Source organism: Sinocyclocheilus anshuiensis, unplaced genomic scaffold (assembly GCF_001515605.1).
Source record: "Sinocyclocheilus anshuiensis isolate Anshui unplaced genomic scaffold, SAMN03320099.WGS_v1.1 scaffold763, whole genome shotgun sequence".
Taxonomy (NCBI): domain Eukaryota; kingdom Metazoa; phylum Chordata; class Actinopteri; order Cypriniformes; family Cyprinidae; genus Sinocyclocheilus; species Sinocyclocheilus anshuiensis.
The window spans coordinates 252,837-267,217 of NW_015548255.1; the positions used below are offsets into that span (position 1 = coordinate 252,837).

The 14,381-nt window shown below is 35.9% G+C and overlaps 2 protein-coding genes across 4 annotated transcripts in view; one reads left to right on the plus strand and one right to left on the minus strand.

Moving 5' to 3' along the window:
* The window catches only part of LOC107655431 (vinculin-like), a 41,341-nt gene extending 30,859 nt beyond the window's left edge, over positions 1–10,482 (minus strand). The window contains exons 1-2 of one of the 2 annotated variants that reach the window (XM_016442916.1): positions 10,139–10,482; positions 2,335–2,405 (exon numbers count right to left, since the gene is read on the minus strand). In XM_016442916.1, the coding sequence (XP_016298402.1) occupies positions 2,335–2,405; positions 10,139–10,306 (239 nt within the window). In that variant the 5' untranslated portion in view covers positions 10,307–10,482. The remainder of the gene's footprint in view (positions 1–2,334; positions 2,406–10,138) is intronic. The other variant, XM_016442917.1, reaches the window with a different exon arrangement.
* A 190-nt stretch (positions 10,483–10,672) lies between these two features.
* The window catches only part of LOC107655432 (component of inhibitor of nuclear factor kappa B kinase complex), a 27,083-nt gene continuing 23,374 nt past the window's right edge, over positions 10,673–14,381 (plus strand). The window contains exons 1-2 of one of the 2 annotated variants that reach the window (XM_016442919.1): positions 10,673–10,714; positions 12,239–12,341. In XM_016442919.1, coding sequence (XP_016298405.1) covers positions 10,689–10,714; positions 12,239–12,341 — 129 coding nt within the window. In that variant the 5' untranslated portion in view covers positions 10,673–10,688. Of the gene's footprint in view, positions 10,780–12,238; positions 12,342–14,381 lie in introns of both variants that reach the window. The other variant, XM_016442918.1, reaches the window with a different exon arrangement.

Consider the following 14,381-nt stretch of genomic DNA (forward strand, 5'->3'; position numbering starts at 1 on the left):
TGGGAGACACAATAAATGAATAGGAAAATAAATTATATATCAATATTCTTATGAAATATTAGATATTATTATGACAATCTGGAAAATTATTACTCCCATTATTACACTTCTTTTTTCCAACATGCTGTCCCAACAGCACATTAATATGCAAATTAGGTACAGTGTATAGATAACATTGTGTTTAATGGGAAAACCAGTTTATGGAAACTTTACACACATATTGCATAAAGTAAAATGGTACAGTATATCAAATCATTTTGTTATATCTTTTATAACATAGCTGAGAATCATCCTTATACAAAGTTTGGTATAAAAAAAATCCTGAAACCTAAAAATTGATTGGTGATTTTTTTTAAAAATCCCATTGTTTTTCCCTTTTCATGTTTATTCATGTCATTTTATTTTGAGTCCTGGTGTCCTCTACAGAGGACATAGCATAACATATGAATAAAATATAATTTTTAAAAAATGTTATTTTTCCTTTTTTTCTTATGTTCTAAACAATAAATGACATGAAATGACAATGTAATGGCTTTTTTCCCCTGGTGGTCAGTACAGGAGGATATTTCAGGTATATTTACTGTTTTTACGTCTTCATCTTAGATAATATGCAAACTGGTTTATCAATACATCCCACATATTTTGCTGGAACAAATCAAATGTCATACAACAGCACAATGATATGCAAATTAGGTACAGTGTATAGATAACATTGTGTTTAATGGACAAACCAGTTCATGTAAATTTTACACACATATTGCATAAAGTAAAATGGTATATCAAATAATTTTGTTATATTTTTTATAACATATTTGAGAATCATCCTTATACAAAGTTTAGTATAAAAAAATCCAGAAACCTAACAAATTGATTGGTGATATTTTTTAAATCCCATTGTTTTTGCCTTTTCATGTCTATTCATGTCATTTTATTTTTTAGAAAAACTGTCCTCTACAGAAGACGTAGCATAACATGAATAAAATATAATTTTTCAAAAATGTTATTTTTCCATTTTTTTCTTATGCTCTAAACAATCTAAGCTTTTTTTCTGGTTCTCAGGAGGACATACATACATCTATATAATATAAAGTATATTATATACAAAACATAATAAAACATAATAATTTAATACTAAATAACATTTTTAATGAAAAATCTCTCTCTCTCTCTCGCTCTCTCTCTCTGTCTATGTATATATATATATATATAAATATATATATATATATATATATAAATAATCAAAAATAAGTTATTATTACATAATATAATGTTGCATTTTTATTTTATACAATTTAAATATACATTAGAATATTATATTTCTTTACATATAATATAAAAACAAGATATACAGTATAATATATAAAATAGTGTTTCTTGATCCAGTTCTCTCCTCTTCTCTCCATCATTTTTTGCCATCGCTCCACTTTCAAAAATGATGTATGTATGTATGTATGTATGTATGCGTATGCGTATGCGTATACATATACACATACACATACACATACACACATACATACAGTATATATGTATATATACACATATTTGTGTTTTATGCAAATTTAACATAGATAATAATTATACATAAATAGATTTAATATATAATATAGAAAATAATGTCTTGACCCAGTTACCTCCTCTTCTGTCTTTGCTAGTCATCTCCCCACTTTCCTTGTCAAAAAAGCATTAAAAAAAAACTAAATTTGCTGTTTTCTGGACTGTTTTACCCTTTAAGGTTTGAGGAACAAAGGAAAAAGCACCTGTTTGTGTTCTCTGTGACTTTCTGACTTAGAGCATCTGAGAGAGTGATGAAAAAGATGGTGAAAGATACACAAACAGACAGTATGCATCAATATTAAACAGATTTAATACTAACTGCTCCATCTGCATCAGCTGCCAAGACACCACTTCACACAGCCGGGGAGACACTAGAGAGAGCAGTCATATAGTTTTTGAGTAGACTTATCAATAATGCATCGTAAGCTCGGTGGAAAACGCCCCCCCAAGCTTCAGCAGTGAGCGGATGACTCAGTCAAACTCAAGCAATCGCAGTCCTGCAAGACCTTATTTAATCTCCATCACACTGTACATTATTTCAAGCTTTCTTCAAGGTCAATACATCAAAGACCTCAAACTCTGACATTAGGCTTTGTAGGCATCTAAAATCAGTTTGAACAATCCTGTATAATATATCATGACTTTAAACTTCTCTTGACAATGTAAAGGCACATGCTTTGTTAATCCTGTGCAATGAGCGCATATGTGTTCAGTGTGATTAGAACTAATTTATGTTCACATGACAAGCGCCTGGAGAGAGACAGGAAGCACAGGTCTTACTTAATGAAGGCCGGAGGCATGTCTCTCTTCATAATCTTGTCTTCTGTGGTCTGTACCGTCTCCTTCCCCACCTGAGAACACATGTAAAACAAGCTTGTTTACAAGATGCATAATGAGACCATTAAATGCATTTCTATTTTTATGACACCAGCCTCCACTCAAAAAGGTTATACACACTCATAGGGAAAAGATTCAGCCCTCAGGCAGACCAGATTGACACAGCTTGTAAATGGAGTCGCTCTGAGTGTCTGGACACAATAAGGGCCTGTGTGTCTTGGATGAGCCCTGAGGCTGATCTACAACTCGCTGTCTGGGATGCTGCCAATACTTCCAACTGTCCAATCTGAAACAACAACCCATGCTGCTCATCTGCCATTATCACACCCAGTTATTGAGTATTTCCAGAATGAACACATCGGAAAAGGAAGATGCAATCAACACATATACAAACATGTAGTTAAAAAATAAAATAAATAACAAACAAATTGCAAAAGAAAAAATGTAAAAGAAAACTAAACACAAAATGAGAAACAAAACAAAACAAAAAAAGGGAAGCTCTAATAATTCTAGAAAAAAATGGAATTGCTTTGATTTTATGATTTTGCTATGATTTTAATTTAATGTTATCAATGTTATACCATGTTATTAAACTCTTTTCTGATTCAATGATTTATTTATTTAATTACTTTTCATAAATCAGTTCAAACTGTCTGTCTCATCGATTCAAAACCCCGTCTCTGAGCCACTGATTTATCTGCATCACACAAAAAGAGCGATTTTTTTGCTATAATCGCACAACCCTATCAACCATTAATCTGAAACATGAATCTTAAGTGTCCAAGCAAAGAAAAGTGCCCCCAATTCTCTCTTACATCACAGCATAACCACGGTTTGATTTTTAAACCATAACCCCAAGGTGACAAGATATCAGACCACACACACATTGCTCCCATGCACGTGGTCTATTTGCCCTTTCACTGGACATCAGGAATGACATTACAGTGTCCTTCTTTAGAGTCCACTAATGCAGAGATAGCAGCGTAACAGAGAGATGTTTGTTATCTCCACACGGCACATGGCCACTTCCCGCCTGCTCTTTTTTCCAATGATGTAATTACACTGAGGCAGTCACATTCATTTCTCTATCCTCCATCTCTGAATCATATTTGAAGAAGATTTTTAAGCTCCCATCAAGCTTTTCATGATCTGACATTTGGAAATATATATATATAAAATATATATACCTTTTATTTGATTGTAGCAAGGAATAACAATGAAGTGAGAAACAGGTCAAACAGACGCAAGTAGTAAATAATAGAGTGCATTGATTCACAGCCGATGACCTGCTAAGGACCATTGATCACATTGGAATGCGCAAAGCATGCAGTTGTGTATGGAGGATGGTGCTTTTGTAGTGCAGAGTGCTCTTTTACGGAGTTCTAATTGGGTGAAGGGGACTCATAAATAAGGCTAACTGGGTTAACTGCTGGGCTAAAGTGGGAACAGAGATCACATATGCACACAGCAGCCAGTCACAAACATCAACCCTGTGCACGCTGTGAAGAATGCTGCATGGCCTGTTTGGTGGATGTATTCCACAGAATTTAAAGCCTTTCATTGCAGTTCTGGATAAACATGATGTACCCTTCCAAAAAAAAAAAAAACATAGTCAAACTGTCATGTGGTCAGAGAGTTGAACACTTGCACTTATTATTTTCAGTGTATCTGAGGCTTATAGTGTCTATTGGTACCTGATATATTGAAACGCTCTTCTCAGTGGGGCCTCCACCTTACGCTACTCTTCAGATACTGGACCTGCAACCACATTCCACAGTTATTCTTAGCTCAGTGTCCTGGTCTATAAGGCCATCCGAGGGGCAAGAAGTAATGGTGGTAAATAAGAGCCCACTCCCAACTTAGTGTGGGGTTTACAAGCACCAAAGAGTCTAATGCAACCAAAGTGACAGGTGCACAAAATATGTATTTAGAACGATACTGAATTAAGTATCCTATTGCTTCCTGTATCTAAACTGGATGGACTCTTAATTAAATGGTATGTTCACTGATTTTCAACCAGCTTTTTATTGTTACAATGCCAGTGGTATAAGTAAATGAAGAATGCATATTATTTTTTTCATTTTATCAACACCAAGATATTCCAGTTTATTTGTCAGCAAATAAATGGTTTTACATCATCCAATGGACTTTTTTGACAGGGCTTTTGTGAAAACTACATATTATACATCCAAATTTTTGTATCCTCACTCATGGATAGTCTGATCAGGCCCAATGCATTATGGGTGTTGAAGTTTTCCTGCCTTTTTTCACCAGTCATTTTTCTCTGTTCTCTCTAGTCGTGTGGCACTTATTTAACTAGTACGTTGTCAAAAATGTCTACTTTTGGAAAAGGAGTGTAAAAGTGCTACAGTAAAAACTTATTAATTGGTTAACTATAAGATACCTTATGTATAGAGTGAAAAATATTTCATTTGATGGAGCAATATGATAAACATAATAACAAACAACATTTCCAGAAGTCCCAGTGTGAAACATCACATTTGATTAAAATTAATTAATTAATGGTTTTTTTACCATTTATATACATTAGGCCATTTTGTGTACGATTTTACATTATAAAAATATTCATCATTATAAAAATTATTAAGTAAATGTTTATTGGCGCTTTTGAGTGATCTGAGTTATGATGATGATACATAGAAGAACGATAACTATTATATCTTAATTATATCTTATTAATTAATTATATCTTAGGAATCACTTTCAGAGTGATTTTTTTCCAGTTAGTGAATGTTAGAAATTATGACAGCCAATCAAAATCCACTCCTTTACAGGCATTCATCCTGATGGTTTTGTCTTTGTGTGGGTGACACTATACACTGTCAATGTTTATTAGCCATGGTTCATGGAAATAGGTCATACAATTTTGCTGCAACATTTGATTTCACCACAAATACGTTTTTTATTAGCATTTTAAATGTACTTTTCTTTTTACAGCATAGTGACATGTGGTAGCAGCAGTGCAGCACAAAATCCACCTGTCCAATAATGTGATTTTAACAGCCAATGGCATGTTTATTTATGACACTGGCTCATAAAAAACTAAACTGATATTTGACATCTGACATGATTCTCATTCCTCTAAAGTTCATTTGTGTGTGAGGGTTATACTGGACACATACACACAGTGAGAATGTGACGGCACCTGCAGTAAGATGTCTCTCCCTCAGCCGAAAGCAGAGCGGGTGCGACTGCATTCTCTCTCCATGATGGCTGTTTATATAACAAGGCTCCTGCTCTGTCACAGCACTCTGTCATATGTTGACTGTTTACACTCGAACTCAGAAGTGTCTCTCATTGATTCCCACAACCTCCGCAAAGACTTACGACTCCTTTAAAGGGAAGCTCTGCACACACGCTGGCAGATCCATAAAGGGTTAGACTTTATAAAAGGCCCCTCAAATGCACATTTGGCACTTTTAGTGGTGTCAAACAAAGCATACGGGTAACAGATAGACAGACTTAAGAGGCATCAATGCATCGATTGGGTACTTTTGATGCATAATTAATGCAGAGTGCTTATAGCAGTTGTAGCTTCACTAAAAGGCTGTTTGATCTCAGGTGCATTAGCGCTGTGATAATAGGTTTTGAGAGAGCAGCCCAGGTCAGCAGCAGCTGCTCCTGCTCCTGTCTATGAGGCCACTGTCAGATATCATTAAGGACAATTCAGACAATTTCAGCAAACAGGACTGAAGAGGCCGGACTTAAAGAACTTCTTCATTGTGGACGATTACATCAAGCCCAAGTAACTAAGACCTCCATTGAGTCATGTTTTGAGATTTATTATGTGGAGAATGTTTGTCACTTTAGCAGATAATAAAAAGTGATAGACCAACATACAGTATTGGTTCATATTTGACCATTTTGAGATTATTAGTCAAATATCATTACACTTCTTTTCTGTCAGTGACCATTTGACTGATTAACAGAAGTGTTTCTTCATCCTTAGTCAGCTCTTTGTCAACAATTATGTAATTATGTATTATAATGAGTAAATTATGAGTAAATATTGTATGAAATAAGGTATTTTTTTAAAGAAATTAATACTTTTATTCAGCAAGGATGTATTCAATTGATTAAAAGTGTCAGTAAAGACATAACATTGCAAAAGATTTCCAATTCAAATAGAAACTTTGCTGTTCTTTTCAAATTTCTGTTCATCAAAAAATCTTGAAAAAATTCAACATTGATAATGATAAATGTTTCATGAGCACCAAATCAGCAAATTAGAATGATTTCTGAAGGGTGATCATGTGACCCCGAAGACTGGAGTAATGGCTGCTAAAAATTTAGCTTTGCATCACAGGAATAAATTACATTTTAAAATATATTACAATAGAAAACCATTATTTTAAATTGTAATAATATTTCACAATATTATTGTTTTTAGTGACGTGACGTGACATGTGGCCAAGTATGGTGACCCATACTCGGAATTAGTGCTCTGCATTTACCCATCCAAAGTGCACACACACAGCAGTGAACACACACACACCGTGAACACACACCCGGAGCAGTGGGCAGCCATTTATGCTGCGGCGCCCGGGGAGCAGTTGGGGGTTCGGTGCCTTGCTCAAGGGCACCTCAGTCATGGTATTGATGGTGGGAGAGAGCGCTGTACATTCACTCCCCCCACCTACAATCCCTGCCGGTACGAGACTCGAACCCACAACCTTTGGGTTATGAGTCCGACTCTCTAACCATTAGGCCACAACTTCCCCATTACTGTATTACTGTATTTTGTAACAAAGAAATGCAGCCTTGGTGAGCATAAGAGATTTATTTCAAACAGAAACACATTACAAAAATCTCACCAACCCCAAACTTCTGAGTACTGATTATAAATCAAATGTTATATTCTACATATGGGTTTTCCAGTGGTCGATACTGAGATCAGTCAACCACTACAGATAAACTCACACAGGCATTTTTTTTTGCCACACATAATATATTCTCTATAGTCAAGGCTGGATTTATTTTGTGAAGAAGTCACAATGGAGACTTGCTTTAAAAAGAATATGCCTGTTTAAAGTACTTGAGGGATTATGGGAGCTGGGGGGAAGCAAACTGCAAAGTAGTTTATGCTTGTGTCATCAGTGTAGGTCTTACTATGACATTGTGATAGATCTGTATGCATGACTAGAATTAACTTCAGTTTAACACATTTCAAAGGGCATCAACTCCTCTCACACAATCATTTTATCACTAAGGGAGTTTTCCCTGCGAGTGGCAATTCACTAATGTACTAGAGTTTGGCTTTGGGTTACTAGAAAATGAAAATGAATGAAAACAACAGCAGCAGTTCACATATACTGTAGTTCTGCACTACTGCTGACTCCAAAGAGAATCTAAGAGCTTAGCCATGGATGATATAAACAGCACACATTTACAAATATGGACGGTATGCCAATGGCTCTCTTCCAAAGCAATGTGACAGACTTGGCTGAAAAGACAGACAGACAGACAGACAGACAGAGAGATGGCACTCCTCCATGCCAGACCCCTGATGTCTTCTCCGTTAAGATCCATAAAAAGTATTCAGAGAGAAGGAGATAAAATAACTCAAACAGTCCATATCCAGGTATCTAGTTGGCTGTTCCTCACTGGCTTCATTCCACCCAGCAATGATCATTAATCAGTTCAAGTTACAGACTAAGACCAAATATGGTTCTGGATTGTATCTATTATATCTAGGCCATATATTCTGCGGAAGCTTGAACTGGTGAGAGTCACCATCACAACAAACAATTACACTTTCAATTCTTTATTTGTCACAATTATAGGGCCATTATATACATATTAGTTGACTAGTACAGTATGTATATATAATCTAATCTCTTACCACAATCCCAAAGCGACTAAGAGAATGTTGACAATCTAAACATAGAACAGTCTCCAAGATACAGACCGGTCTTTAGAGTGAGAAGAGATATAAAGCCTCTTCACTCAGCCTTGATTTCGAGGCTTGGCTGATGTGCTGGACACTTCAGCAGTAACAGGTGCCACATATGAGGGGGATGGGGTGTGTCTCCACTCTCCAGTGAAGATGCTGATACCTTAGACTTCCTCAAGCCAGCAGGGAGTCACTTTCCCTGCGCATGAAACACCCCTCCAGCCATGCACTGTGAGACTGTTACTTCCCAGGCTAGAAGACCTATTTATTCCCGACACAAAATGCTCACTCCCTATTTGTGACTTACTCACATACATTAGGAGGACTCTTTTTGCGTTACTTTACTTAATGACGGCTGGGAGTAAATTATCTTGTTACAAATAAACAAGAAGAAATAGCCTAATACTGAAAGCCCTTCTGACCTCGCAACACAGGTCCTGCTTCAGTTAAACCATATCCTCCTAGTGAGTGCAGACTGTATGCAACTCGCAATAGAATAGAATAGAATAGAATAGAATAGAATATTTAACTACAGGTATACACTTATTAAAACAAATATGTTTCAGATGGCTGAAGGCATTAAAATACTTATAGGACACATTACAGAACAGAACAGAATAAATGTTAGCTTGTTCAAATCAGAAATGTTTAAATCAAACTCATAAATAATAAACATGATTCTATAACTTTTCGGTATATAACACGTATAACATGTGTTTTCAACTACATACAGCAGTAAACAGAGCACTCTGCCAGCAATCAAATTAATTCTTTAAAATATGTAATGCTTCAAATAACAGACTGTTGTTGTTGTAACTTTCTTCAAATAGAGACTCCCTTATTGAGACCAGAGAGGAAGGAGAACATACCAGCAAGGTTCTGTCTGGTTGCTGTGGGTACACTGGGAAAATAATGGTACAAAACTCTTGGAAGTTTCTGGGATTGATGATTCTCTTTTTGATGTTTCCTGGAACTAACAACGTACTTTTCTAAACAGATGAACTCCTTGTACAGAGAAGAATACAGCCCACCTATAAAGACTCCACTATACCACAATCCCTTCACCTTTATGATGCAAACTTACAATACTGTAACTACTAGTAATACTGGATAATGCATTTAGGGAACATCTAAAATTATGACAGCATTGGAAAGTTTACAGCATGTCTTTCATGTCAATCATTCAGCTACACTCATTGTCAGCTATTGCATACAACCCTTTGAAACAGAAAAACAACCTTTTTTAGATCTAGGAACTTTACCATGTGTGAACTATGTTTTAGGAGAAAAAAAAGAAATCTGACACTGCCTAACACTTCCCTGACACATGCTCTACCTCAGCCCATCTCCTCGCTGACCCATCAGGACCATGTGTTTACATCAACTATTATTTCCTATAGCCACAAACTAAGAAAGTCATATGTGATTATGAAACCAAACCCAGTATGATCAGTTTATAATTGGTATTTGCGATTCCTAATGCAACACATTTACCTGATCAGACCATGACCCTTCACCCTTCCATGATTAACAATAATTTTCACCAAAATACACAGTGTTATTGTTACTAAAACAAGACAATACTTGGTGTCAGTCACTGTCATGAAAAAGAAACAAAATGACAAAGTTTTTTACCAAGTAAGGAAAACCTCAGATTTATTATGAGGTAGCAGCAATAACTGTGGTACCTATTTAGGAAGAAACGGTGGTTACCATGGTCATTTTTTTATAAGGGGGGGCAGTTTTAACGAAATGAAGTGCGCGTCGATAAAGAAAATAAAACAGATAAACTAAAAGAGTAAAAAGATGCTTTATGGATGACAGGACCCTCACCCGCACGAGGTTGCTGACAGCCGCTTGCACTGCCGCCACTGGGCTGGTGAGATCTGGGATCGCCTTCCCGTCAACTTCGCCCTCCTCGTGCATGATAACCAAGTGGGATATCTGCTGAGCCACCGGCTCCAGGATACTCTCTATCGTCTTGGTGTGGAAAACTGGCATCCTGAAATCTAAATATCCCCAACGCAAGTGAGAAAAAGGCACGAATTCGCTCTATCCTGCGCTTTCCCCCGTTATTTCTTCCAAGGGCACCACGATCCAAACGTCTATTCCCAAATCTAATCCACTCATGCAGAGAAATCCCTGGACGCTTCCTCAACGACCGACGCCTTCTTGTGGATAACTAAAGCAAGGCGCCCGGTGAGTGCGAGGGAACGCACGGCTTAAAAGAACCAGGGCTCGTCAACCAATCAGCGCAAAGGTTTCACGCCAGACGAAGCATCTGATTGGTGCGCGCTGACGCTGTTTCCACTCTCTTCCGCCCCACCCTACCTGTGATAAGAGCTTCCCTGACTACGTCATGCAGGCTGGAGCCAAAAAGGGAATGCGTCGGGCTGGAATCATGACAAAGTGAGGATTCCGTGGATTACATTTGATTTAATGATAGGTAATGGTGTTAGTGAAACGGCAACAAGGTAACTGACAGATCGTGCAAGCATGTCTATGCTTAGGCTGAGGCGTTTAATTCAGATCATCTGCTGATGTCTTCTTCATGTGATCATTTCTGCGTGATTGAATGAAATGTGTAGGTGGACAATTAATTAGTCTTAGTTTTGGAAGATAATTCTGATGAGCAACACACAAGATTCAGAAGTTCACGTGCCTGATAAATGACTTTTTAATATAGTTTAAAAGCATACTTTTCAAATCTACAGGTTTAAATTAAATATCAAACACGCACGTATATGTGTATACACAACCGTTCAAAAGTTTCTCTCAAACTTACCAAAACTGCATTTTTTTTAACATTTCACATGATTACTTTTTTACTTTTTTGATTAAAGGGGTCATATGATGCTGCTAAAAAGAACATTATTTTGTGTATTTTGGTGTAATGAAATGTGTTTATGCGGTTTAAAGTCAAAAAAAAAAACATTATTTTCCACATACTGTACATTATTGTTTCTCCTCTATGCCCCGCCTTCTGAAACGCGTCGATTTTTACAAAGCTCGTTTTAGGTAGGCGTGGTTGACTTAACTTTTATAAAGAATATCTCTTTGGATTTGAGACTTTAGTCTTTGCAAATGTAAAGATCTTCTTTATGCACCAAGAGCTTGTAACACTCCAAAGAGAACGGAAAAAAATGAAATCGCATCATATGACCCCTTTAAAGCAACTGTGTTCTGTTGTCATTTATTTTAAAATGCAATTTATTCCTGTGATGGCAAAGTTACATTTTCAGCAGTCATTAGCCTATTCCAGTCTTCAGTGTCACAGGATCCTTCAGAAATAATTTTAATATGCTAATTTGCTGCTCAAGAAACATTTCTTATTATTATCAATGTTGAAAACAGTCATGCTACTTAATATTTTATGGAAAGTGTGATACTTTGTTTTTCAGGATTCCTTGATGAATAGAAAGTTCAGAAGAACAGCATTTAATTGAAACATTATGAATCTTCACTGTCACTTTTCATAAATTTAATGTGTCGATGAATAGAAGTATTAGTTCTTTCAAAAAAAAATATTCTTTTCACTAAAAAAATTACCCATACTTTTAGATGTGACCACAGAAGTGACTACTTGCAAACTGTATAACACTGTATAAATTAAAGTGCAGTTATATAGAAAAAAGGCTATGGTGAGACACTGTAGAAATTCTTCATTTGAGGCTAATCATTGGACATTTAATATACTGACCTCGTTTGGTTTAGCTTAATACTTTAGATGATGTGTTTAGTCAAGAATAAACATTTGGTTAAGGAGAGACTGACTCCCGATAATGAAACACTCAGTTTGCTACCAAAGGGACAGGGCTTGATTTAGACATCTGATGATATGTTTAGGATATCTACAGGAAAATAATGTTTAAGTATAATCATTATACATAATTTACTTTAGACAAGTAAGTCTCCATTGTGACTTTGTTTCAGACACCATTCAGTGCTAAGGAAACACAAGGCAACTGTAAGGCTACCAAATAAGGAGGGATTTCAGATGGAGAAGCACAGAGATGTGCCTTGCAACACTAATAAGGTAAACTGTTTATTAAATAAGTAGCAGCTGTCATTGAACCTTGTAAGTGCAGAGTCACTTGGGGATGCTGCTTGCATATCTAGGATGTTGTCTGCAGTCTCTCAAAGTTCTCAGACTTGACAGGAGAACTCCTGCTTTGGCTGTGCTTTTAAACTCAGAAATTATCCTCAACACAATTGGTGTTGAAACTGGTTGTATTGAAATAGAACAGTGCTGGTCCCATGATAGCCAAGGTGAGTAATGCTGTGTTCAGCAATTTTATGTCATTCAGCCCTACTGCTGACTAGTCCATATTTGCTGCATTTGCCCCATTGGCTGTGATTGCATTGTTTTGTCTCTCAAACAAACACACTCACTTAATCACACACTTTTAAACATGCAAATAAACATATACTAGAATAAAAAAAAATGAATGTAAAAACACAAGATGCTATTTGGATGTTTCTCAAATATAATAACGATCATCAGAGTTTATACAAACTTGTGGAGTTCAGGCAGCTTAAGTGCTGCTGTGCTGTCTATCACTGAATCAAAATCATGCCAGTTTAGTTTCAGTTCAGCTTTTCACTCAAATTGTTGTGCTTATAATATAATTTGTAATGAAAGCTGTTGAATTTAATTAGAAAAGAATGAAAAATTACAGTTTTTTTATTAGTGGTCTTAAACTTTTGGATCCCACTATATATATATATTTTTTTCTCTATAAAATTAATCATGTTTAATCACTGCAGCCACAATACTAATGCCATTAAAAGACAACACACCTTGAAGCAATAAACTAATGTTCTTCATTAGGTTGTATGACTCCTGCTTCAGCTATATATACAGTAACTGGCAATGTGGTTTTTAGCGAGAAGTCTGAATATGTAATGATGGGGACATAAGAGAGATCCAGCTGCTCAAGGAGATAACAAGATGACAACATTAATCTCCATTAAGAGATTTCAAAATATATAATGAGATAAGATAAATTCCATCTTTCTATTATTCTTCTAATGATGTACAGTAGCAGCGCCCTCCAATGTGCAATTAGAGTCATTACAGAACTCAAAAACACATGCTAAATAAACATCCCTTCTGGGGAAACGAGGATTTTTTATTTCGGCAAGTATATCAACATATATTTAGGCAAATGTTTAACAGAAAACATAGTGCTAAAAAATCTGCACAACTACACACAAATGTATTTGACAGTATAGTATGTTAAGGAAACAGTTGAAGTGGCATGAAAAAAACACAAATGTAATTTTGTTTAATATATAGTACGGATGTATGTATAGTTGATGTTTAATCATAGCTAACCTTAATTGTAGCGAAGGACATGGAGGAGGTGTTGCTATAAGTTACAGGAAACAAAGTGTTTAACATTGCACGTGTTAAATATATTTCATTGCCCGTCATTTGTTGGTAAACCAAACTCTTTCCTTTTTAGGTCAAGATCTTTTTCTTTCTTAAGCATATTGTATTCTTGGTAAGAGGAAGGATATTATGTCTGAGTCTACATATACAGTAGTCTTTGGTGATTCACAACTTCCACCTTTTCTCTCACGTTCCCATGTTTTATTTTGATTTTGAGGCCAACTCTTGCAATTAAGAAACTTTTTCTTGTTAGTTTCTCACTGACACTTCCCCAAAACTCTGATATCATCTTCTTGTACACAACAGCTTGTGGTTCTTCTCAGGAAAGTTCCCAGCAGTTGAAATGCATCTCACCACTAATTCACACCAATGACCATGATATGTTTTCAATATATCAATCAATATAATACATACATGTTAGGGATGTCCTGATCACGTTTTTTGTGCCCCCGATCCAATCCGATCCGAGTCATTGAATATTGAGTATCTGCCGATACCGAGTCCTGATCCCCAACTTGTATTTTCTTAGTGCTTGGTGCACACTTTAAGTACATTAAATATATAAAGTTATTAAAATCAATCCAATTTATACAGGGATGTGCAGAGAGTTTCTCAGGGACAGGGGCTCAAATGTAAAAAATAATATATATAATATCTAAATAAAAACAATTACTACAGTAA